Source organism: Actinia tenebrosa, unplaced genomic scaffold, assembly GCF_029948245.1.
Source record: "Actinia tenebrosa isolate PJP-AT-01 unplaced genomic scaffold, QUT_ActTen_1.0 PGA_scaffold7__59_contigs__length_16204524, whole genome shotgun sequence".
Lineage (NCBI taxonomy): Eukaryota > Metazoa > Cnidaria > Anthozoa > Actiniaria > Actiniidae > Actinia > Actinia tenebrosa.
Window position 1 is genome coordinate 13,882,441 of NW_028292584.1, and position 26,639 is coordinate 13,909,079.

The 26,639-nt window shown below is 36.7% G+C and overlaps 2 protein-coding genes across 2 annotated transcripts; one reads left to right on the forward strand and one right to left on the reverse strand.

Moving 5' to 3' along the window:
• Positions 1-397: 397 nt before the first annotated feature.
• Positions 398-3,759, reverse strand: LOC148905715 (uncharacterized). Its single transcript, XM_089039969.1, has 2 exons — positions 3,221-3,759; positions 398-3,137 (listed from the first exon to the last, which is right to left on the reverse strand). The coding sequence occupies exons 1-2, from the start codon at positions 3,358-3,360 to the stop codon at positions 2,078-2,080; spliced, it is 1,200 nt and encodes a 399-aa protein (XP_088896095.1). The 5' UTR covers positions 3,361-3,759; the 3' UTR covers positions 398-2,077.
• Positions 3,760-9,260: 5,501 nt separating this feature from the next.
• LOC116301397 (uncharacterized) lies at positions 9,261-25,451 on the forward strand. Its single transcript, XM_089039963.1, has 17 exons — positions 9,261-9,325; positions 11,532-11,611; positions 11,982-12,225; positions 12,749-12,933; positions 13,431-13,574; positions 14,338-14,479; positions 14,632-14,942; positions 15,460-15,601; positions 16,910-17,216; positions 17,737-17,879; positions 18,366-18,547; positions 18,735-18,881; positions 19,764-19,905; positions 20,662-20,843; positions 21,498-21,641; positions 22,351-22,494; positions 23,503-25,451. Exons 2-17 carry the CDS (start codon positions 11,540-11,542, stop codon positions 23,533-23,535), a joined length of 2,664 nt encoding a protein of 887 aa, XP_088896089.1. The 5' UTR covers positions 9,261-9,325; positions 11,532-11,539; the 3' UTR covers positions 23,536-25,451.
• The last annotated feature ends 1,188 nt before the right edge of the window (positions 25,452-26,639 follow it).

The window sequence follows — 26,639 nt, forward strand, 5'->3', positions numbered from 1 at the left end:
GTTCGTCATGAAAAGCTGAATATACCTTCCGCAGATTCAATTGGAGATAGACAAGAAATATTCCATGGACAATTATATCGGGAAATCAAGAGAAAATTGTTTTCTGGTCGAAGGGATGATCCAGCTGTACGCATAGAGCTTAGGGTTGAGCCAGATGTGTTTGAAGGAGGACTTGCCACAGTAGTAAGAGGTATTAAAGAAAGACAAAAGACTATTTACGGGCTACCATCCAACAGACCCATTGACAATTTCCTTGGTAAAAAGTGGGATGAGCGCATTTTTAATGGTAATGGAGACTTTGCCTTTGTAATTAAAGGAACAGTTCGCTACTGGCTTTCAAAATCTAATCCTATAGTAGAATATAAGTTAATTGGAGATCAATATGTGAAGTCTGAGATTGAAGAAAGAAATTTTATTGTATTTACATTTGTTCGTGGTGATGGAAATCGTTACAATTACAGTACATTTAGTTCATAATACTAGAAATGACTTGAGAAAAAATATTTGATGAAACATAATTACATAATTATAGATAAGAATTAACAACAATGGAATAAGTAAAAATACATTTCTTTGCCAATAATTAATAATTTTGGTATTAGATTATGCTTAATATATACATATTTTTTTAGAGGCAATATAATAGTCTGAAGAAGCAATATTTTTTACTGTTGTTTTGATTGCAATATAGCTCTACATTGATGTTTTGATTTATATTAATGAAGATTCAGAACATCATTTTTGATACAAGGTATGTTTAAATATCTAGCACATTAACTGTTGTGTTAGAATGTTGATCATCACAGTGAATACCCTATACCCAGTGAATAACCTATTAAAAATTTTATTGTGCAATTAGGCATTTTTTTGTCCATACATTATTTACTCTCTCAAGATGTGCACAACAAGTTTGAAAGCCACAGTTTGCACATTTCTCAGTGCAAGTCTTAATATTATGGCAGCTTTTTGAGCAGTTTTTACATTGATATGTGGCTTTAACTCTCTCACAGCCTTCTGCTTCAAGGAAGTGAATTCTGTTTTTCTTTAAAAAGAGTTGTTTCAGAGCAGAAATACCTCTATGATTGGTAGATCTAAAATAATTTTTTGAAGCAGTGTCATTAAATTTTTCCATCCCTTGTTGTGTAAAATATGCGAGATTCTCGTACAGTGATAGGAACTCAGGAACATGGGCATACAGCGCATGCATATAGGGTGTCACATCTTTTGCCTGATACAAAGAGAGAAATAAGGAGAAGAAATTTCTGATTTTGCATTTCAAATTGATAATGCTTTCCTCAGATGAAAATGTAAGTTTGAGGTCCCCTATGATTTCTATGAAATCAATCCAGAGTTTTTCAAGATCATTACATTTGTCATAAAATGGAAGAAGTGTAGAAAAGTTAATATGCTGAAATAAAATAAGTTTTTCAGGGCCAGTTAGATCTCTATATTCTAATTTTTTAGTATCTTTGTTGATTTTCCATGAAAATGATATTCCAATGTTGTTTAGAAAGGTTTCATAGCCTGTCATGTGCTTGTACTTATCCCTTTGAAATCCATTTGGAAATTTTTTTAGCTTGTCAACTGCATCCTGCCTTCTGAGTTCTCTAATCAGTAGCTCAATTAAATTATCTGATATTCTTAGAATAAATGTAAGTTATCAATAATTACATGATCAATAGGAATAAAAGGGAAGAGAGGAACAGCTTTACAATTAAATTTTTTAGACTTGGCATGATTAGATATTTCATCAAGGGATCTTGCTCCTTGCTTTGAATCACTAATTGACCATGTTTTAGTAGTATCATGCCTTTCCATTCTTGGGCACTTGCACCATATGCATATGCATGATCTTGGTTTGCCTTTCCCAACCCACAAACTAAAGCTAAAAATTTCCAATCCCCACCCAGAAAATATTCTATGTTATATGTTATATTATTGACAGTAATTTCTTTTAATTTAGACATTTCATTCGTAAGATCAGAAAGGGATATTCTTAAGTTATCATAATCTTCTTGTATTTTTATGACTGCTAGTATATAATTACCTTTCTCTCCCATAGCAATATCTTTTTCGTTTAAAATCGTATAAGTAATGTTTTCATTTTTAAAGTCCTTCCAACATTAGTCCCATCACCACTGATTTTGACCTGTATGGTATTTCCTTCCAGCAGTTCTCCCTGTTTCTGTAGCCTTTGTATTTGCTCTTCTAAACTCTTAGCAAATTCAATCTGAATACCTTCAGCATCACCAGGGGTTGGCCTCACTTCCCATTGACCATTTAATGCTTGCATCCTCTTTACCATTTTATATTGACATGGAATTTCCTTGGATTTTTGAGCAAGTTCATTCCATGCTTCATTGGAAAGATTGAATTTGTCTTTGATATATAACCAGGTATTCAGTTCATTGATGTCATCACTAGTCAATTCTTTTGTTGGGGCGTTAGTAAAATCTATATCTTGTTCGTTAGCTAGCTCAAAAGTCTCAAACATTCCGGTATCAGGATTAAAAACTTCAACTTTCGTAGCCATAAAATTATAAAGGCCAAGAAAGGATAGTGTTGTCTTGCATTGTTCTTTCAAACTAGATCTTATTCTTGTCCTTTGCTGTGGGGAGTATTCATTAAAAGTTTTATTATTTTCTGGACCTCTCACTTTGTTTTGTTTTCTGGCAACTTTTAGCGCTATTGCTCTGAATTGCTTCTTATAATAGTTCCTTTGTTTTTCTGTTCTTTTTAAGGCGTCCGTGAGTTTTTCTTCGTGTAGTTTTTTAACCTTTTCTTGGACTAATGATTCTTCAAGTTTTCTTTTTGTTTTCCTTAATTCTCTATTTTCCTCTTTAAGTTTTCCAACATCTAACTCGTTGTAATATATTTTGAACCGATAGGTCTTTCCATTTTTCCACGAGTCTAAAATTTTCTTTGCCAACCTGCCACCGCCTTTTAACCGTGCTGCTTTAACTTTTGCTTGTAAATTGTAAATTTGAGTTTTGATCGCACTGATAATTCTGTTGTTGACGGTGATCCCTTTAAGACCCGATTCGTCCAGAACCTTTTCAACAATAGTCTTCAATGCCGACTCATAGCTTTCTCCACCATCGCGTTGTATTTTTTTCGACAATGTATAAATCAGAAAGCTGAAATTGTAAAATTAGGAAACATATAATTAAAACTATAGTATTCCCGCGCATTTCCAGAAATCAATTCCAACGCTACTTACTTATTGATTTCGTGGAAAAAATGAGGAAATTCTGCTCCTTTCGAACCTCCTTCGGAAGATTGCTCTCCAAGTGCTTCGACAGCAGGGGCAGCGAAGAGAATCAGTACGAGAGAGGCAAGAAGTATAACATTCGAATTCATTTTGACCGCGTAAAATCCTTACGAATGTGGGTCTGTTTTACATCAAAATGCGGGTTTTTCCATATACTAATCAATTCAGCTGCTACCTTTTTGATTGGTTGATTTTGGAGCTATTTATAGGGGTTTTTGTGCACGTACGTGTGCTGAAATACGAGGAAAGCCATACAAACATTGACCTCACCGATGATCAAAAATTCCAAATTGACCGGGGTAAAAAATAATCTACGAGATCCAGAAAACTAAAAACATTGAAAGGAGATGTTATTCTATCGTTTTCCGTTGCTACCTTTTTTATATTGTTAGAAGAGATGAATATATCCAACAAAATGTACAAAAAAATGTTCAAAATTGCGTGTTTGACCGTGATTTAGGAGGGGGCGTGAGCGTCAGTTTCCTTTTGTTGACTTTTAGAAATATCTTAGGTGGTTTTAATCATTCAAAATTTTGAATGATTAAAACCACCTAAGATATTTCTATAAAAGGGAGTGGCAAAAGTAACCAATAAGAGTTCAGTTAGTTAATTACCAAACTACTTGCCTTAATGACGATAAAAAACATTAAGTTATTTTTCCAATTATCAAAGAAAAAGCGTGCGTTTCTTAATGAGGTCTAACAAATAATCTAGGATGAAGTATTACCTGAAATTAAGATTCTAATGCGTTAATACATGCTTATTTTAGAGCAGCCAATCATGTTTTAAAAGAAATTCCAATGCAACCAATCAGATTGTAAGTTTCGTTATAGACATGTCTCAAAGCCCCGCCCCTATAACAAATAAAGGGGAATGAAATGGTTTTCTGATCATTAGCTTTGAGTATCGCTGTGGCAACCGGGAAGGACAATTTTGAAACATAAATAAGACAACATGCAGAAAAATAAGGTTAAAAGCAACTGTCACCTTCAAAAACTCGTTACTGACAACTCTTCTTTTGGATCGAACGAAGAAGAAACTATCGTACTTTCTCCAAGGCCTTCGAATCTTCCTCCGTCCCGAGGTGATCAGCAGCTCGTAGATGATATTTTCCCCCGAAGTCAACGACCTCAAAGCTCTGGATACGCCAACATTGCAAAAAAGAAAGAAGGTAATTTTTTAAATACTTTTCCGGTTAGCATGTTTTTTTCTTTTCTTTTCTTTTCTTTTTTTTTTTTTTTTCTTTTTCTTTTTCTTTTTCTTTTTTTTTTTTCTTTTTTTATTTTTTATGCGCATTTCTGATGATTTGCTACGTGTTATAAAATTATGATAATGATAACGATGTTTTTTTTTCTTCATTAGGTTGGTATAAAATGAATTATAAAAGCGATGGGCTCCAGAGTACATCTAGATCTCCAACGGTTAATCGAAAGTTACGTAGCTCGAAGATTAACCCCAAAGAAATGAGGTACACTTTACAGACATCACCTACATCTCCACACTCGACGATCGAGAGAAAAAATGTCAAAACTTCAGGTGATGAAAAACAATGCCGCGAGAATTACAGACCTGACGAGTGCCGCTTTGAATACCTTACGCCGATAGAGAAGGAGGCCAAAATGCGGTACGAAAGACGAATGAAGCAAAAGAAGGAAAAAGAGCAAAATAAGGATAATATATTTCTCTTTTAATCGTTTTGTGATTTCTTTCTATTTTAATGATTTACAGCCAAACGTACAAGGTAAAATCCAGTTTGAGTTATATGTTATTGACTTCCGTTTGTACACCGACAAATAAACTGAAATCGTATTTTTAGAAAACGGGCTAAATGCTGTTTTTTGAATCTATGCTTACTTTTTATGCTCAGTTTGTCAAAGTTTATTATCTCTCATTTCTCATTGGCTAAGAAGGAGCCTCGTGATCAAAATTACTGTTGCCCGGCAACGGGCAAATTGTCATTTAATTCACCGGTAATTGTTGATTCTAGAATTTTAATGTATGATGTAGAAGACATATTTTAACTTGGTTGTAATGCCTTTCGAATTCAGACTCTATGTTTTAAGATTCTTTGTTTATAACTGTTATTAATCACCTCTAGTTATTAGCCCACTAGTCTACTAACACAAATATCCTTCCAGTTATAAGCACTCCTGGTTATAACCTCACTTGTCTGCTAACACAAATCACAGCCCCTTCCGGTTATAAGCGCCATCCGACATTGACTGTAGGTCAAGGATTCCAAAACACTAAATAGCCGACAATTCCATTTATTTTAAAAAATCCATCCCAATCCATGCAATAACGCGGATCAAACTATGGTATTTGTTCTCTGTAAATGTTTATTTATAATTTGTTAATTCCAGTTATATTTGTTTCCAACCAGTATTCTAGAATTTATTCTATATATCATTTCATATTTATTTATATATACTTTTTTGAAGGGCCGTAGTTGGAAAACTGTAAAAGGTTGTAAAAAAATAAAGTTATAGTATAAAACTATTGTATTGTATTCCTCATCAGCCTAGGTTCATGACGATTACTTCATGATACAACCAAATGAAAGGATAAATAACAGGATTTAGCTTGTGATTAAATAATGTGTTTTGAGGAAACGACTACATCACGGGCGTAGAGTGCATTTCACAGCCACCTCACAGGCCAATTTACATACATTTACTGCATTTTTGAGGTACCCTCTCCGCCCGGAATGTAGTCTTCCGTGGTATCTTGATTCGGCTCCACTTTCAAAACCATTTGAAAGGGATTTTTTTCCAGTTCTTACCACTTGAATATGAACAAATCATAAAGGGTAGGTCATGTATGACTTTGAAAAACTCAAGGTACAGACCAATCCAATGCTTAACCTCACTTTCTATCCCCTTCGACAAGCTGTTCGATGCAGTAGAGTCGAGAAAAATCAGTGTTGCTCTCTCATGGAGTACCCCGGAATTATATCATTCTATAGGTTCTTCCTATCCATCTCGTGTACTTTTATTTTAAATAGCAGTGCATAATCTTTCAATCTGCATAGTCAACTAGAGGTTTTTACCGCCAAAAGTATAATCGTAGTAATTAGTCCCGAGAGGGGTAGGGAAGGTGTGAGGGTGAGGAAAGGCGTGAGGTGGCTTTGTGTTGGTACTTTTGATGCTCGTAAAATATATCCTTTTCTTTGACAAAAACCAAACAAATGACACCATTGATACCTATTTCACTTGCTCTTTTAGAATTTGGTATTTTAAGTGCTAAAATCCAAAATTGTGGAAAATCCCAATCTGGATTTACTCCTTGCACTGGACTTTTTTCAGGTGGAATGTCGGATCGAGAACAAATTTTGCTTTAGTATTTTGACTTAAAATTGAGTTGGAAAATCTAACATTACCAGAAAAATTACTTTGACATAGTTATTGCTATAGATTAAGCTCAAATGTGGCTTTTTAGAGAAGGAAACGGTAAAGGGTACACAGTGAGAATCTGTGAATTTATTTCCGCTTATCTTGGCATTTCTTTTCCTCTTTATCAAAAAGGAAATAATAAAAGACGCTATAAGACCCGTCGGGCTTGTGGTCGTGCCAGATAACATGCTAAAACAGAAGGAGAGTGGTCGTACAGCTACACAGATACCGTAACGGTTAAAGGAAATTCTTTATTCCAGGGATGGATATTCTGTGCGTTATTTCCACACCAATGCTATGCAAGAGAAAAAAGAAATCGTGAGTAGTGAATATTATGTGTCTTTAGAAATATATATATATTTATGTAGTTGTGTGTGTTTATTAAGTCTATTTAAATGTATGGACTGCCAAGTGGTTCGGCAGTGTTGAATATACCACAGGGAGCCCAACCCTATTTCTATAATTGTTCTCATTCAACTTAGAAAGCAGATTTTTATTCTAAATTGAGAGAATTACACCTGTAGACTGGCCTTTTTACCTTTTCTCGATTAAAGGAATCAGTCTTTTTTGCTAGTAAAAAGTTCGAGTAAAGTGAAATGATATTTGTTCGTTCATCAAGTTTTTTTGAATCTAAATAGAGAACAAAAAGAATTATCTTAAAACTTCAAACTTTCGAAAAGTTGTATATTTTCAGTGTTCAACGCAGAAAATAAATAAATAAATGAATGAATGAATGTATGAATGAATGAATGAATGAATGAATGAATGAATGAATGAATGAATGAATGAATGGATGGATGGATGGATGGATGGATGGATGGATGGATGGATGGATGGATGGATGAATGAATAAATAAAATAGTTAAAAGGAAATAAAATGGACGAATATGGTGCCAGAAGTGATAAAAAGCTTGAAAGGTCCTTTCACTGGATGTGAACTAATCTTTAGACCATGTATAAAGAAGCGACTTTTCACATTCATTGAAAGGACCTTGTTCAAATTCTAAAAGTTAATTATTTTGGTCATCAATAAAAAAACATTATTAATAAAATACATAGAGACTCAATGTACGAGTATGATTCAAGAAATGATAAAAAGCTTCAAAGGTCCTTTCACTGGATGTGAACTAATCGTGAGGGAGTGACATTTTAAAATATATCCTAAAAACATTTTTTTCCAAAATCAAAAAGTTATATGTTTTGATGAACGCAAAACAAAAATAAATTTAGACAAAATAGTTAAAAAGTAATTTTCACGAACAAATATAGGTTAGGAGTTTGAGCTTCAAAGGTCCTTTCACTGGGTGTGAATCATCACGAGACCATGCATGAGGGAGCAACTTTTTCACATTCACTGAAAACACATCCACAATCGAAAGTGTTTTGATTAACGCAAATGAAGTTTTTAAGTTTAGAAAATTTCTCAATTAAAAGAAATTGAATTATACTTTTTGTAGAGAAACTCTAAGCTATTTTCCTTTGCTTCTAGTTTTGCTTAAAATCGACGTGTTTGTCTAAGCGATCCAGTCACAGATTTCTAACGAATTCCAATTGATCTAAAGTATTCTATCTTTATGGTGACGCTTCAAACTCTTTTTCATTTTTTCTTGATAGATTAAGAAAATTTAGGAACAAAAGCTTGTTAGAGTAGGTATAGTGTTTAGGTCACCCATCCAAATACTTACCCTCCTCACACGGCTTGACTCAGTATCTCGGAAGCCCAAGTTTTTTCCACTGGACTACGGTTCCAGGTAGATCAGCATAACAATAGCCGTGAAAACAATGCACCGGATAGACTAGACTTTTTAACATTATACTTTCAACCGATTCCGTGCGTTGCAGAGATGCAAGGGATTAGCCGATATGGTCTGGGGGCCGGCTGGTCTCTCCCCTGATGCTTCGGCTAGAACATTTTCTTGCGTAATTCGTGCACCCAAGGGCAGAAGGATTTAATCTCCGTCAGGTCCGAAGTCCATACGCCGCCTCAGCTCTGCGGATGTCTCGGGGGTATGGCAAAGTGGAATCGATTTTTTTTTCTTTTTTTTTTCCTTTTTTTTTTTTTTTTTTTTGTAATTTCTTTTGGTGAACTAATGTTCAAATCCCACCTTTTGAAATATTTTTTTCTTAACTTTTTTTCCTTATATATTTTTTTTCTAAAAGGACAATTCATACGTGAGAGTAAGATCTGTTAGAAGCAAAGATACAAAAGCTTCCAAGATTTCTTTGGTTTGCGAGCTAAGTGCATGACAGACATTGCAAACCATTCTCTGTGAATATGGGAAAACTGGAGGAACAAAGTTTTCATAAAATTTTGGCTTCATTGAAATGTCTTTTGCCTGCAGATCTGGATTCCAGTTTGCTGTAACGCATAAAACCTTTTTTGAATTTATCTGATTTCTGAATGATTTTATTTCCTAAAAAGTTAAAACTTGATTCTTAATTGCGCCTGTGACCTGCGCATGAAGCTTAGAAATATCAATGCGTAAAACGTGATGCCCACTCCCCCCTCCCTCCATTTACCATCCTGGTTATCCGTGCGAGAAATTTATGAAAAAAATAACCATTTCCGCATGATTTCATGATTGTTAAAGACCATTGATTCTGGTTTAAAAAACACTTCTGCAAAACACCGAAGCATCTCAAGCTCCTCTCCAGACAACAGGTAAAGAATGAAGTCTTAAATATCACTTGTACTGTAACTTTATTTTCCTTCATTACCTTCATTGCAGCTATTATCAATGTTGTTTGGCGCAACTCTAATTTGAAAATCACGAAATGTGAGAAGAATTTATAAAATGGCAAACATAATTGATGCTTGTATATTCTGGCCTCGGTTCTTGAACGATTCGATTTAATAATGTCTAGTTTTCTTCTACATGTTTTGAATTTATTTTCTTCATCTTGGAATTCAGAAGATAAAATATCTAGGTATCATAGCAGCAGTTTATTTCAATTACAATATATTTTTGCGAGGTGTTTTGATAATACAATGGCCTTTAAATGCATTTAACTAGACCGCACCCATATCTCAGAATATATCAAAGTATTCTTTCACCCAAAGGGATCAGTTTGATCGTAGGATTTTTCACTCATTACTAAAACAAATTAGTAAAGATTTAGGGAAGTCCAATATATTTATTCACGTATAAAATGCTTGAACACAGATTTAATTAATATTGCTAAAATACCTGTTGATCATAGTTTATGCGAATAGAAAAAAAAATCAATTTATTTCGCAGGAATTTGGAGTGAAATCTTCGAAATCGACTTTTCCATCGAAGAGAAATTCTATATCTTTATTTCTTGCCATTTTTAAATTGTAATGCAACTGCTGAAGAAATCTAATAGCTGTTGTTCTTTCTATTTTTTTAATTGTACTTTGCTTAGTTCTTATCGCTAGCCTAGTTTGTTTGTTTGTTTGTTTGTTGTTTTTTTTTGATTAAAAAGTACAGTTTAAAGAATAGTTTGAACAAAAACTCTAGCAAAGTATAATTCTCGTAATCAGTTATCTTTTGCTGCTGAATGTACATTCCTTCACAAACGCCACATGTGGTAGTCAATCAATCACACAACAAAACCAGTCCCCTCTTATTGAAGACAATTAAAACAAGCGATGAGCTGCAATCAGCTTAAAACTGAATCGAATACACATGGAATTTAGCACTTGATTTCCATGCTTTTAAAATAAGACAAATATGAGGTATCACATGCTGTAGTCCATTTGTTCTAGTTGACTTATAATGCATGACTTAAAGAGACAAATGATGTTGTCTTTTCATTGCTTCAGATAAAACCGAAAAAAACCCATAAGATGAAAGCCGACATGCATAGGACCACGATACGTCGTTTTTTTACATAATAAGAATGTGCAAGGGGATAATACGTTTTTTTAAACATAATAAGAATGTGCAAGGGGATAAAACTAAAGAAAAATAATATTTCAGCTACGTGTTTGCTAGATGAACATTTATTCCTTTAGCTGACCCCTTTTGTCTACGGATGACAGCTCTTTTTATTTTTTTGTTTTTTAATGACTCATAAAACCAAGGACGCGTAAAAAACACTTATTTTTAGGCAAAGTAAATTCAAACAGAAACTTAATAACTGCATTTTACGCTTACCGTTTTTAAAAGCGCTATGAGGGAATAAGAGCAATGGGTCGTTAGCTAACGTTAGCAATGTACCACTTTAGGAATGGCACGTGTTCCCATTTCAGATAACGTGCTATTTAATTTCCTACATCTTTAAATCTTTGTTTAACGGTTGCGCATCAGAAGACACATGAATATGGATACAATTCAAACAAACAAGCTTGTTTTTAAGTTTATGACACGTAGTCTGAAATGAGAAAAATACCCTGAAGCTAAAACGGTCTATTTTGGTCAAGCTGTCAATCTAAAACGAAATAGTTTCCTAGGTGGACCAACTACAGCGCTTCGTCTTGAAGAGGAGGGAGGGGCGGGGGGTGGGGGGGGGGGGGGTGGGGGGGAGGGAGGGGAGGGGGGGGGAGATGGCAGAGAGGGGGAGGGGGGGAATTCGGTAGGAGTTGAGCTTTGATACGGCTCACAAAATGTTTAATTTAAGATGGAAGGAATGCATGGCCGAGGGGGGAGTGAATTGGAGATAACATCAAGACAGAAAAAAGTCATTTCTTCGTAAACAGCGTGATAGAGTAGTTAATTTTAAACTGTCATGTAAATAACATACATATATTATATGTAGGAGAACATTTGAATTTTTCCTATGTGAAAAGCTAGTGGGGGGAGGAGGGGGGGGGGGGGGGGGGGGGGAGTACTGTCCATAGAAAAGTATACCCAAGATAATGATACATACCCATTTTATTAACACATTATTTTTATTGATTGCAGACTCTGTAATGATGGCGAAGCTGTTGCTATGGTGCATGGGCTTATTGTTGCTTTATAGAGTAGACGCGGCGATCAGCTCTGTGAGTACTGATACAAATATTGTAAATAATCTCTCTTAATGTCATTAAGGATAATCTTAAATATGGTCACGGATACTCTTAATTACGTTCATTTGAAAAAAGGATACTCTTAAATAAGGTCATTTGAATAAAAGGATACTCTTCAATGCGGTTATTTGAATAAAAGGATACTCTTCAATACGGTTATTTGAATAAAAGGATACTCTTAAATACGGTTATTTGAAAAAAAGGATACTCTTATAAATATGGTCAGGGATACTCTTAAATATGGTCAGGGATACTCTTAAATATGGTTAGGGATACTCTTAAATATACACTTTTTAAGTCTTGGTAAAGAAAATTTTATTGAATTTTTATCACTGTATTTAAGGCTTCCCCTGAAATTCAAGATATAGAAGAAAACTTTCAAGAAATGGAATCAACGAGCATCCTTACCGATTCATCTGACGATCAGTCGGCGGACTCAAATGAGGCAATCGATGATCAATCGGAGAATGCAATTGAATCAGAAGACTTAAAGGAAAAAGTCCCAGAGGATGATGGTCAAGAGTCAAATGTTCAATCAGACCAATCAAAATCAGCGAAACGTCAAATTGGCAATTCTGTAGAAGAAAGTAAGGACATAAAGACATTTGTTTTGTAATTGGAAATCAAGTGTACATGTGGCGGGCTGTAAGTTACTCGGATCATATTTTGCCGTCATATGTTAGGCATGTCAGTACTGTACGTTTTTCACTCATAAAATAGCCATATGGGAAGTCATTACAGTGTTACGGCATGTCTTACGGTGTACATGCTGCAAGTCAGTACCGTACGTTTCTCACTCATACAAAAACCATTCTTATGGGAAGCCATTTAAATGCTACTTCATGTCGAACCGTGTATGTGCTGCAAGTCAGTACCGTACATTTCCCACTCATACGATAAACATTCTGATGGGAAGCCATTTCAATGTCTTAGAATGTCGTACGGTGTTACTTAAGTCAGTGCCGTACGTTTTCCACTCATACGATAACCATTCCTACAGGAAGCCCTTTCAATGTAATGGTATGTTGTATAGTGTACGTGCTGTAAGTCAGTATCGTATCTTTTCCATTTGCTCTAACGATAATTATTATGTTCAATTAATTTTTGCAGAGCATCGCTGTTCTCTTCCTCTCGGGATGGAAGATGGCCGTATCCCTGATAGTGCTATCACAGCTTCTTCAGAAGCGGCTGTTGGTACTCGTGCTTCTCGCAGTCGATTGAATACTGTGTCAATAGGTGCATCAGGCTACGGAGCGTGGGTGGCTACCAAGAACGATAACAAGCAATGGCTTCAGGTACACGTGTCCTCTTTCTCACTTAATAATGACGGTTTACCGCTGTTCTTGATGACCACGGACTCAATGTAGTCTCATTTATTAGTCAGCTATTCATAGATACCATAAAAAGTTGCACCTTGAGCTTTCATTGATCTAAATTATTCAAGTTGCAAATTCTTTAAATTACAGTTGACCTTTATGAATGCTTTGCTGTTAAACGAAGCAAAACCCATCCAATGAGTCTGTAGTCAAGGCAGTAATTTTGGCATCAATAATTATTAGAACTGAAGATGGCCAATATGGCCGAAAAACTTTGCAATATAATATGATTATAAACGTAATGGATACGAAATATCGAATCAAATGCATCCTAACGTACAAGAATACACTTGAATCATTAGAATCATGGATTCAGAGAGAAAAGAGGGAACGGGTTAAGAGGGAGGTCAGTTTTCTATATATATATATATTTTTTTAAAATAACGTTTCATCTATCTGTGATTTTTCAAATAAAGATCGATTTAGGGGATTTGGCTGAAGTAACAAGGGTTGCCACCCAAGGAAGACAAGATGCAGACCAGTGGACGAAACTCTATTCACTAAGTTATAGTGTTGATAATGTTCACTGGGTGGAATACAAAGCAAACAGTTACAAAAAAGTGAGTAGCAACAACATTGCTAAGGGCATCCTTTAGGCAAAATAGGCTTTAGGTGGACGTCAATCGAATTACATTGTTTCTATGGCAATGTCGGAAAATACCAAAATATGTGCCCATGGAATGTCATGGAAACGCCTTGATTGACGACCACCAGGGGCGGATCCAGGGGGGTGCAAAGGGGAGCTGTATCCGCAATTCAGGAAGCTGGTTAAATTTCATGAAGTGAAATAGAAAGTATTTTTTCCAAGTTCTATAGTGTCATTCGTCAAAATTCGGACAAGCCCCCCTTATAATTTTGGTTGGATCCGCCTCTGGATTCTATAGAGAATGACAATAAATTATGGGTCATTGTACTCAAATTGGACGTAATGTTTGAATTTTCAAGCACTTTTGGAATAAGTGTCGTGTTTCAATTGCATGCATTTTATATAATTTCTCAAATGATACCGTAAATTTTCTTCTTCTAAAGGGATGAAACCCCATTGCTAGGTATATGTAAACGGAAAAAAGTAAGCCAAAAGTAATATGGTCCATTAACTCACTTGCTTCTCCTTAAATTGAGATTACTTTGAAGGACGATTCACATTATTTCTTAGTAGCTCTTATTAACCGAGTACGAGGTCCGTCCTGTCAGTTATAGACCACAAATTGACCAATTATAGGGCATGAATAACATTTCTGTATAAGAAAAGTCATCATATTGACATGTGTGTTGTTCGATGGTGTGGTTCAATTAGTAATGATAATCTCTTGTTTTCTGTAGATATTTTCTGCCAACACAGATCGTAACACCATCGTTAGTCATAACCTAACGCCATCAATCAAGGCTCGTTTCATCAAATTCCACGTCACTTCAGCACAGAACCGACCAGCGTTACGCGTGGAGTTGTACGGATGCAGAAAAGGTAATCTTACTTCTTGGGTTTAAAAATAGTATTCTAGTGTTCTTGTGTTCCACTCTACCTAGGGTCACTTGTCCTAGTCGTAAATAAGCGCGCTGGATTTATTATATTCACTTGTGTAAAAATACTAAAACAAGTTAATTGTTGCCTATTAGTTCATAGCTGTGCAATACCTGTCGGGATAGAAGATGGAAGAATCCCAGACAGTGCCATGACCGCATCGTCCATAAATAGTGCAGCAACAAAGGCAGATCGTGGGCGCCTAAACCTCAATTCGCACGGCTGGATTTCCAGACATAACAACCCTAACCAATACCTGCGCATTGACCTGGGCAAGGAGACCAGTGTGACCAAAGTTGCCACTCAAGGAAGGTTTAATGTCGGTCAATGGGTTACCAGTTACTATTTACGCTACAGTCTTGATGGTACTCATTGGGTGACTTACAAGCAGAATAGTGTTGATAAGGTATTTTTCTTATGGAAGCAAAATCCTCGTGGTCTTGATTCAGTAACTAAGGCTGCGTTCATAATGTATAGCAGAGGAAGGGGCAGGTGAAATCTTTAAATGACAAAAAAATTCTTAAAAACCCCCCTTGAAGTCTCCCAAAAAAGGTACAAGGCAAATGCTGAGATATCTCGAAATTTATAAACTGCTGAATAAGTTGCGCAAAGAATTCTAACGTCGTGTGCATGGTGGCGTATTGTTACTATTACTTTTATTAACCATTCCTGACGAACGTTTACAGCTAGAAACCAAAACTTTTAAAAAAAAACTTTACAAAATTTCATGGTCATAGATCAATTTTAAACCAGATTTTCTACTCATAAGCAAAGGTCAAAATGTTGGGTCAAAATGTTGGGTCAAAATGTTGGGTCAAATGTTGGGTCAAATGTTGGGACAGTTTTTCAGGATCTTTTACCGACAGGAGATGCTTTTTTTTTTCTTTCTTTTTTTTTTCATTTTTCATCTTTCACCATTTTAGATATTCTCTGGTAATGCCGACCAAAATACTATCGTGTCTCATGTGTTAAACCCTCGTATCGAAGCTCGTTTTATTGAATTCAAGCCTCGTACATGGAAAGGACACATTGTAATGCGGGTAGAGGTCTATGGATGTAATTCAAGTAGGTCAAATGTCTCTTTTCTATTGCTTTTGTAATAAATCAATGTCATATCATACTCTTCCCAATAACACGAGCGAATAGATCTATTTACCTCGGACGTAATGTTTAATTTTCTTATTTCAGACCACCTGTTATTCCCTAGAGTATCATTTCTTTGTTTAACGGTTGAGCATGGAAGACACATGAATATGGATACAACTAAAACAAAGAATATTATTCTCAAGAGAATGACACGTGGCCATAAATGTAAAAACATCACGCCCAAGGTTAAGAGGTCTATTATTTATTATTATTTATTATTTATTATTATTCATTATTATTCATTATTATTTATTCATTATCGATTATTTATTATTATTCATTATCAATTATTATTCAATATTATTTATTATTTATCATTATTTATCATTATTTATTATTATTTATTATTTGGTGGACATTAATCATAGCGTTTCTATGACATTGTCGGAAAACACAAAGTTTTCAATCAAGGGCACGTGCCTATGGAATGTCATTTAAACGCGTTGGTTTGATCCGCAATTTTTTTTTTTTTTTTTTTTTTTTTTTTTTTTTTTTTGCGGACTCGGGTTGCGTCCACGCTTGTCCGGAAGTCTTTGTATCCCTGTCCGGAAAGTCTCCAGAGTGGAAATTTTCGAATACGCTCCGAATACGGGTACGTGTGGACGGTCGTATCCCCAAATTTTAGAATACGCTGACGTAAATACAATTTTTCGCATGCTCAATAAGAAAAGCTATCCGTCAAAGGGACTAGGCACTAGCGTGCATCAGGGCGGATCAAGAAATTTCCGGATGTGGACGGCTGAGTGTGGACGCGAACATTTTCGCATCCGCAAAAAAAAAAAAAAAAAAAAAAAAAAAAAAAAAAAAAAAAAAAAATAAAAAAAAAAAAAATTGCGGATACAAATATTTCCGGATACGTGTGGACGGGGCCTAAAACCTAGTTGGTCAAGACGATGTAATTTTTGGCGACAAGACCATGTAGGGAAGATTAATATAAAAGAGTCTGAATGCAATGGGTGGGTTCTAACCCTCGTCCTCGGACTGAAATTTTATGATAAACTCCAAAATACAAACACTGCTCTTAATGCATACCCCAAGACATCCGCAGAAGCTGAGGCGTCGTTTAGACTTCGGACCTGCCGGCAGTGCAATTTGGCCTTAGTTGTACGGATTAAATTTTTCTCAAGAATAATTCAAAAATGACATTTAGAAAGCCCTACTGTAAATACCTATGCTCGGCCATTGATAATATTTTTAAACTCTAACTCTCTGTCTTTTCTGTCTCAGTGCCTGGCTGTCATCTTCCCTTGGGACTAGAAGATAATAGGATTCCCAACGCTGCCATGTCGGCATCAACAATACATAGTAATAGTTGGAAAGCAGACAAAGGCAGACTTAACGGACCAGCAGCCTGGCTGCCAAAGAAGTCCACTCCAAACGAATACATACAAGTTGACTTTGTGCGGGCTCTTAAAGTGACTTCAGTTGCAACACAAGGGAGACCTAAAGCGAATCAGTACGTCAAAAGTTATTGGGTTTCCCACAGCATTGATGGATCACACTGGACATATGTTAGAGACAACAGTCAAATCAAGGTATGGATAACGAAACACTCACCACACACGCATAATTTGATGAATCCTAATCTATCATACTCTGGCATCCATGAATATTTTCCATGGAGGTTTTCTATTTCAGACCATTCCCTGGGCGTATCTCCTATAGACCCCTTGCATGTGACGTCAAAGCAGCTCCACCTGGGGGACAAAACAAAAGAATTCCATTCTCCTGAGAATTGGAACCTATTGTTTTGTCCCGTCATCCAGATGGAGCTACATTCACTAGTGGATAAATCGATGCTGTTATCCAATACATTTATCCACTGGATAAGATTTATCCGTCGGATAGCGCTATCCACCCTTCGAACAACCGGGCCCTGGAGTATAGTTTGTTTATTTAATGGTTGTGCATGAGAAGACACATACTTATGGATACAAATAATACGAAGAATCTTATTCTCAAGAGAATGACACGTGGTCTGAAATGAGAAATTAAAACATTTGGCCCAAGCCGAGGAGGTCAATTCCTAAGAATTCGAACTCTTTTTTTTTACGGGTATTTTCCGGTAATAACGACGATTTCAGCATCATTAGGAATCCATTCTACCCTCCTTTATTTGCTCGTTTTGTTCGCCTTCACCCCAAGACGTGGAATGCTTTTGTTGGAATAAGAATGGAGCTTTATGGATGTTCGGGAGGTAAACACTAAGAATCCTATAATTCATATATCATTAAAAGGTACTGATGGTTCCGACTCAGTCAATAACGAACCAATCACCGTTGCAATAGTTTTCACAGTGAAATTAAATCTTGTCCCACAAACAACTACACAGTGTCTGTTTTAAAGAGTACTACAAGGATTACGAGGGAATTTACTTTTTTTTTTCCCCACGGGACAGTATACAATTGAAGTAATTTATAATCTATTCCACATCATTTATCATTAACATGCGTATTTAATTTTTTTTTTTTTTTTTTTTTTTTTTTTTTGCTTTCTTAACGGCACTTGAAAACATTATTTAATGTTGATAAAACTCAACCAGAAAATCTTTTTTCTCTGGCGATTTGAAATGGAAAATGATTTCACCTGATTAAGAGTCATCTTATTTTAGTAAGGTTCAAGACATTTACTTGCCTAACATCCATAGAAAAAACTAATTTCATTTTGTTCGATTTCCATCCAGAAGGTTCATGTTTTGTTCCTCTTGGTGTCGAGGATGGTCGTGTACCTGGTCAGTTTTTCTCGGCTTCTTCGATAGCTAGCAACCACTACAAGGCAGAATATTCACGATTAAACAGCGTGGCTTCAGGAGCAAGGAAAGGAGCATGGGCTGCAAAGGTTGCCAATGTAAATCAGTGGCTACAGGTAATGAAATACACATTAGCAGACAAACGGACAGACAGACAAATAATACAGACAAACAGACATCATTATTGGATAGTGACCACCCTCAGTGCCTACACCTCATACTAACCACCTCTCCACCTAACCTCCTTGAGTTTACACATTTGAATGATTTTCAATTGCGATGGACATTATTTGTTGCTTATAGGTTGATCTTGGTCGTCCGTCGACTGTAACCAAGATAGTGACACAAGGTAGACAAGATGCCTTGCAGTATGTTCAGAGCTACAAGGTCTCTTATTCCTTTGACGGCTCTCACTGGACTTATTATCGACTCCAGGATGGTCATGTGGAGGTACGTTCTAATGTTAATATCTTGTTGATACCCTGAAAGAACTTCTTAAGCTTGACAGGGGCACGGCTAACTTACAGATTGAACCCTGAAACAACCTCTGAGCTGATCTAAGTCAGGGCACGGCTAACTTACAGATTGAACCCTGAAACAACGTCTGGTCTGATCTAAGTCAGGGCATGGCTAACTCACAGATTGAACCCTGAAACAACCTCTGAGCTGATCTAAATCAGGGCACGGCTAACTCACAGATTGAACCCTGAAACAACCTCTGGGCTGATCTAAGTCAGGGCACGGCTAACTCACAGATTGAACGCTGAAACAACCTCTGGGCTGATGAAAGTCAGGGTATGGCTAACTCACAGATTGAACCCTGAAACAACCTCTGGGCTGATCTAAGTCAGGGCACGGCTAACTCACAGATTGAACCCTGAAACAACCTCTGGGCTGATGAAAGTCAGGGTATGGCTAACTCACAGATTGAACCCTGAAACAACCTCTAGGCTGATCTAAGTCAGGGCACGGCTAACTCACAGATTGAACCCTGACCCCACCCCCTTGGTAAATTTCGAGGACAACGGTAGTTTTATCTAAGAAGGAGATGCTGCATTTTGTTCTTAGTGCCTTAGTGATCAATATTGCCCCCCCCCCCCCTTTTCAATATTCTAGAACCACCTCCTGGTAAACTTCCCAATATCCATGACATCTCTTCGCCAAATATAAGTGTGAACAATACCATTATTCGTACTTTCTTTAACCCCTTATTGCTTATTACTACTATTATTTACGTTTACAGCACAAAGTTTTTTGTGACTGGAATACCATTACTTCCCGCTTCATTTGTGTCCCATGAATACTGATGAATGCGTTTCCTATTGCTCTTAGGTATTTGGTGGAAATGCAGACAAAAACAGTCTTCAATTCAACCATTTCTCGCCAGCGATACATGCCAAGTTCATACGTATTCATCCACTGACGTGGGTTGGGCATATCAGCATGCGGTTTGAGTTGTATGGTTGTTACATGGGTAAGTGCTGTAAGTGACGGGGAATAATAGCAAACAGAAACGGATCCAGGAATCTGAGAAAGGGCCACTGACTATATATGTGCAAAATGAAATAATATTTTACGAATATTTTAAGACTTATCCCCAGGCTACTTCATCGGCTCTCCTAATCCAAGATGGCGGACGCTTCACAGCCGACACGTAGCCTGGCAAAAAAGCTGAGAGCTATCTTCCCAAATAGAGGAATTGCATTTATTTCTTTACAAAACTCTTCTTAGTCGTTTTTCATTGTTTCATTGACCATAGACTGCTTGATCTGCTTCTGTAGTAAAACCGCTCAATTCACCAAAATCCGCGAGGATTTGGGCCGGGCTTCTCGTCTTAGAGGCACGTGCGGGATGTCATGCCGAATAGCGATTAGAGTACCCTGGTGACGAGGCTAGTCACTATCCTTGAATATTCTTTTGCTGCCTCTAGTACAACCCAGTATTGCCCATTACCTCATTAAGAGTCTCCTGTAGCTCAAAATCAGAGAATATCAGACTACGATAAGGAAAGGCCTAACTTCACGGAAGGCCTAACAGAATCAGAGACTATAAATCTAATCTAGATGCATTTACTACTCCTGGGTTGACGGCGTAATATGCCTAACATGTCTAGCAACCCAATTTATAAAAGTTAATTTTTGTGTAAAGAGAAAAAAGTCGGGCTTTTTTACTTTCGCTGTTACTCGCTTAATTTCATGTTTCCAATATTTATTTTCTTTTTCTTTATCAGTCAACAACTGCCTGATGCCACTTGGTGTTGAAGATGGTCGCGTTCTAAATGCAGAGCTTACTGCATCATCAATCCATTCAGCGCTTTACGCAGCTCATTTTGGACGACTTAATCTTGTCAAAACAAAAGCAAATTATGGAGCATGGTGCGCAAAGGTTTCCAATGCAAAGCAATGGATTCAGGTATCCTATAATGACTCTTTTTCACTGCATTCATTAAAAAAACTAACATTTTTTAATGTGCCTTTCTTGTGGACAAAACACTTTAGGCGTTATATATACAGCATTTGTACATTTCACCGCAAGAACGGTTGAATATCGTACGGTCAACGACGGAAATAAAACAATTATTCGCCTCGGCTGAGTGATTAATTATGGCGGTGAATACTCACCTAAACTTACGTTTTTTCTCTCGACGATCACTACGCCTTCGGCGAATATTACTTATTGCTGTTTTATATTGATTTTATAAGATGATATTGAACGATTTAACGCGAGTGTGTCTCTCTCTTGCCTCTGATATATCTCAAACTATATATACACACACACACACAAAAGAACTGTCGATCTTGCAACAACGGAAGAAGTGAGTTACGCGTACAAAATGAAACTCCACTGAGTTAATCTACCCATCATCAATTGATACCATTAATTTTCTATAATTGTGATTGGTGTCTGACTTTCTAGAAATAAGGAAACCAAGCAAAGAAAGTAATAGTACCACAAAATGTCTTATCCTATCGAGCAATCAAAAAAAAGTTTTAGGATATTGTGAATTAGGAAAACGTCTGGGAAAAAATTAACCAAAAATGATCAATTATTTGTCTTATTTCTCAGATTGAATTTAATGAACCAACCGTAGTAACCAAAATCGCAACGCAAGGACGACAGGATGTTGCACACTGGGTCAAGAGTTACAACCTTGAATATAGTTATAATGCTCAACACTGGGCTGTATACAAGCATAATAGTGTCCGTGTGGTAAGTACATTAATATTGAGTGCTCCTTTGATGTACCACCATGATAGCGTCACTGGGGTAGGTACACTAATAGTAGAGTGCCCCTTTCATGTACCACCATGATAGTGTCCCTGGGGTAAGTACATTAATAGTAGAGTGTTCCTTTGATGTACGACCATGATAGTGTCCCTGGGGTAAGTACACTTATGGTAGAGTGCTCCTTCGATGTACCACCGTGATAGTGTCCCTGGGGTAAGTACACTAATAGTAGAGTGCTCCTTCGATGTACCACCGTGATAGTGTCCCTTGGGTAAGTACATTAATAGTAGAGTGTTCCTTTGATGTACCACCATGATAGTGTCCCTGGGGTAAGTACACTTATGGTAGAGTGCTCCTTCGATGTACCACCGTGATAGTGTCCCTGGGGTAAGTACATTAATAGTAGAGTGCTCCTTCGATGTACCACCGTGATAGTGTCCCTGGGGTTAGTACATTAATAGTAGAGTGCTCCTTTGATCTACCACCATGACAGTGTCCCTAGGGTAAGTACACTAATAGTAGAGAAAACATATTTGAATATCTGCAGTGACCTTAGGTTTAATGAACCCTGAGACATAAACACATTTAGTCAAGTTCTTACGTTATCAGGGATTGGCTGAATGATTTCGGCCAATCAGATGCAAGATATTGACTAAAATATATAAAAGTTTATGTTATTATATTTCCTTAGGTGTTTCCCGGAAACTTCGACCAGCACACGATTCGTGAGCACCATATCTTTCCAGCTATCTACGCCAGATTTCTTCGTGTAAGGCCACTTACTTGGCATGGATTTCTTTGCATGAGGTTCGAGGTCTACGGCTGTGCAGTAAATGTAAGTATTTTCTACTTTATGATGCACTATTTAATAATAAATTCTTAAGCCCTTATAAATGGTCTACGAGCCAATAGGACGTGAGGCCGAAGGCCAAATGAGCTATTTTCTCGTAGATCATGAGGGAAAGAGGTCATATATGTAATAAGTTCCAAGGTATACCTACCAAATAATTGAGCAAGTTGCTTGATGGCAAGACAAAATCATGTATTAATGAAATAATGAACTTAACTTGGGGGAAATATCAGCAATAAATAGATTATCTATAGATTAAACTCAGACAAGGAGTAATTTTTGACCTGAACCACGGCAATCGACAAGAGCTCCAACCATGGCGGTGAGTGCGCATCTCATGTTAACCTGGATGCTTGTTTGGCGAGAAGGACGACAAGACCTACATTTTCCACTCGCTATAATAAAGTGTGTAATTTACATAACATAATAAGTTTGCTTTACTAAGTAGTGTTTAAAAAACGAGTAGGAGTGTTTTAAATAAAACACGATCTACGAGTTTTTTGAACTGCTTAAAACACTCATGAACAATTTATAAGATTTTGGTTCAACTGGAGCCACCATACACGTCACGAACATGGATTTTTATACTTCGATAGAGATTTGACGTCACGGACATGCGCAACCAGATTTAATAGAAGCTCCCACACGTTGGATATTGCGTGCCAAGGCAAAGACAGGCACGTTAGTCAAAGATCTTTAGGGTTGACTATCGCCTTGATGAAGCTCTATGTCTTCATCTAAACTTGGATGCATACTTCATCCCTGATGAAGTCATCCTCATAGTATTCGAGTGGTCTTTATATAAAGATCACATGTGTCTTTATATGAAGACACATGTGTCTTTATATAAAATCACTTGAATACTAATGAAGAGGACTTTATCACGTTCATGCACGTGACGTGTATGGTGGCTCCAATGGAACATAAGATTATGAATTATTCATGAGTGTTTTAATGATTCCTCGACTGATGTAAACTGCATTGATTTGATAGGGAATTGGTGACATGACTGTTACAGCGTTTTAACCTATTGTTTCGTCAACCCACAAGGGCAGCAAAAGGAAAACGTATAAACATTTGAATAGTACTGCTAGAAACGACTTAGGGATCGTTCGTTGTTTATCTCAGAAGGGTGGGAAGCGGGAAGTCAAGAAAAGATCAAATGAAAAGGAACTCGTAATTACCAATTATTCTAGAGAGTTCTAAAAGTTAACTTTGAAACAAAAGTGAATTTTCACTCTCTTAATATTATTGTCTTAGTATACGCACTATGTGTATTTTAGCTTTTAAAAACTAGTTTCGTTGTTTCAACTTCTTCAGTTTGGCTAGAACAGCTTAAGGTTAACACAGGGGTAGTTTTTGAGGGGAAAAAACTTAATTCAAATTTCATTCATATGCTGAAACAACCTTCTGATCAAAGTCAGAAGTCGGTTTACTCAAAAATCGAATTAGAAATCTTAGGTTGTTAAGTTTTACGGAGGGATCGGAGGAAAACCAGAGAACCTAGAGAAAAGCCCTCGAATCAAGGGAAAGGCCTAACGATCTTTACTCACATTTAATGCAGAGACTAGGAATCGAACTCGAGACAACCCTTAGAGGTGAGTACGCTAACGCTACCCTATCCATGACTGATTCAGAAATGAATCAGTTGGGATTTTTCGACCTTGATTTTTCACCCGATCCAAGCTTCAGAAAAGGTCTTTCAAATTGCTTATATAAATACTGAACGATTCCTAAGAGTGCGTGCTTAATTTTATCACACACCCTTGTTAAAAATACAGCCAATCATATGGCTTCCATAATCATCCTTTTTCTTTGTCTTTGATTTTTAAATTTTAAATTGAAAAAAACCCTCATTTCTTGTGATAGAATAATCAAAATAAAATCGCGATTAATGTTGATATTGATTTTAATATTGATAATGTTTCTATTTACATCGCAAAGCGCAAAAGTATGACGACATTTAATGTATTCCCATACTACTATTCTTTTTTTTACAACAGCTTTATTGGGAAACTAATATTATAATGTATTGAATAGAAAAACTAATAGTTACCCTTAAAGGAAAGTCACGAACGGGACACGAGACCCATGCGAAGTGACCACCTCATGAAATGTTGAAATAATTAAACGTAAAAACATGTGCAAAAAATATAACATTGTACGTAAAAATAAAAATAAGAATGGAAAAATAACTTCATTAAGATAAAACTAGTGTACTTTATGAGGTTAACCTCTATTACAGGGACATTCTCGAAAAGCAGACCAGGTACAAGACCTGTCAATATCAAAAACAGAATCAAGTAAAGAAAAGTAACGAAGTGAAGCTGTCTGGTTTTACCAAATAAGGGGTACAAATGCTCGTTTGACAAGAAAAAAGCCCTTACAAAGAAGTATGTAAATACATTAGATGTGATCATACGTACGTTTGCACGTTGCGCTGTATTTGATGATATCCTATTATCAGGGTATCAAAACTCCTCATAGGTCACTTGCTTTATGGCATCATTACGACAACCTGCATAATCCCCGGCACACTTTCTTTTGTTCAGTTATGGATTAGCAGCAACTATCTTACTAAATATTCTCATGAGAAATGACAAACTTGAATAAGAAAGAATTTTTGCGGAGTATTTTGGTAGTGGGAGTAAAATGACGCCATCATGCAACGAGGACGGGTATTCATCAAGTTACGCGCTTCGAGTTACGCGCTTTTCACAAATTTGACGTCTTCACACAGTGCGTCTAACTTGAAGTCATTAAGAAAAGTTGCGTGAGCTCGAGTTATGCGCCTGCAGGAAGGAATCTTTCGTAGTTTGAGTTACGCTCTAATGCATAAATTCAACCCATCTCCTCCTTGTTGCTAAGGTCACTTTAAATATCATAGCAATGATTACAAGCTATAGATTTGCAAAAATAAAACCTTTATTTCGGATACAAAATGCAATTTTTTAACAATTTGTTCGTCTTCTTTGATTTTGAATAGTGCACGTTTTACTACGTTATTGCGTATCCTCTTCCTTAATCTACCTTTCGTAAATCGTATTGGGTCTATTTTCGTTAGTAGTGCAGTTTTCGTATGACTGTGAAAAGCTCAGTGCCGTAAGCGTGACGTGCCGTGACCGTGATACTTCCTTGGATTTTAATTGGCTGATTTTTTTCACGCGCAATATGATTGGTCTAAAAGTGCCGTGATCTTGGCGTGACCGTGTCCGCACCGTGTTTGTGCCGTGTTCCGGATATTTGATTGGATGGAGAGTAAATTCTCGTGCAATGTGATTTTTCTGGCGTATCCCTTGCTGTGTCACGACCGTGTTCGTGCCGTGAACATTTCACAGTCATACGAAAACTGCACTATTATACACATTTCAAATTTCGTTGGCAAGTGCACGTTCTCGGCAAATGTCAAGCGCATTAAACGAGTTTTATGTACGGTTTTTGGCCATTTTTTTATGGAGGTGTGACAGTTCTATTACCTAGCGAAGTAACTTGAAAAACTGTTCATATCTTTGAACAGCCGAGATGGCTATTGTCAGTTCACTTCTCAAAGTCGTCAGATTGTACTTTTTACCATTGATTTTCACGAGGTCCATACAAATTTCCAATTCTTCAACTATCGCATCTCGTCGACCGGGACGGACTTTCTTAACATTTGGCGCTTTTCATTAGAAAGTGCAAGCCTCTCTTAGCCTTGTTCTATCGACCCATCCCTGTTTGACTTTGTATTACAATCAAGTAATGAGTTTCTTATCAATTTTCTCTTGGCTGTTCCTTATCCACTCATCCCTGCTTGGTCATGGATTATTCACCTGTACAAGTGAAGGTACCAAACGTCGACCAGGACGTAGGGTAGGTAGGTAGGTAGGTTAACTTTATTTAAACACGCTTCCCCAGTCAACTGAAGCTGATTTCCACAAGGGGCGTGTGGATGGATGTTACAAGTCGAGGTTGGAATTGGCGCGCATAGCAAAACTATAGTTTATCACGCGCAGCAATTCCAACCTCGACTTGCAACTAATATTCGTGGTCTTCACTGCATCATCTAGTCACCAAATATTACAAAACTTGCCGCAGTTCGCTTTTCATCTAAATAGGAGTTCAAAATATTCTTGCCAAGATTTCATTTGAAA

Coding starts and splice junctions, on each gene's coding strand:
- LOC116301397 (XM_089039963.1), top strand. CDS start 11,540: ATGATGGCGAAGCTGTTGCTATGGTGCATGGGCTTATTGTTGCTTTAT. Junction 18,882..19,763: donor TCCAGGATGGTCATGTGGAG/GTACGTTCTAAT, acceptor TATTGCTCTTAG/GTATTTGGTGGAAATGCAGA. Junction 21,642..22,350: donor AGCATAATAGTGTCCGTGTG/GTAAGTACATTA, acceptor ATATTTCCTTAG/GTGTTTCCCGGAAACTTCGA.
- LOC148905715 (XM_089039969.1), bottom strand. CDS start 3,360: ATGAATTCGAATGTTATACTTCTTGCCTCTCTCGTACTGATTCTCTTC. Junction 3,138..3,220: donor TTTTTCCACGAAATCAATAA/GTAAGTAGCGTT, acceptor TTACAATTTCAG/CTTTCTGATTTATACATTGT.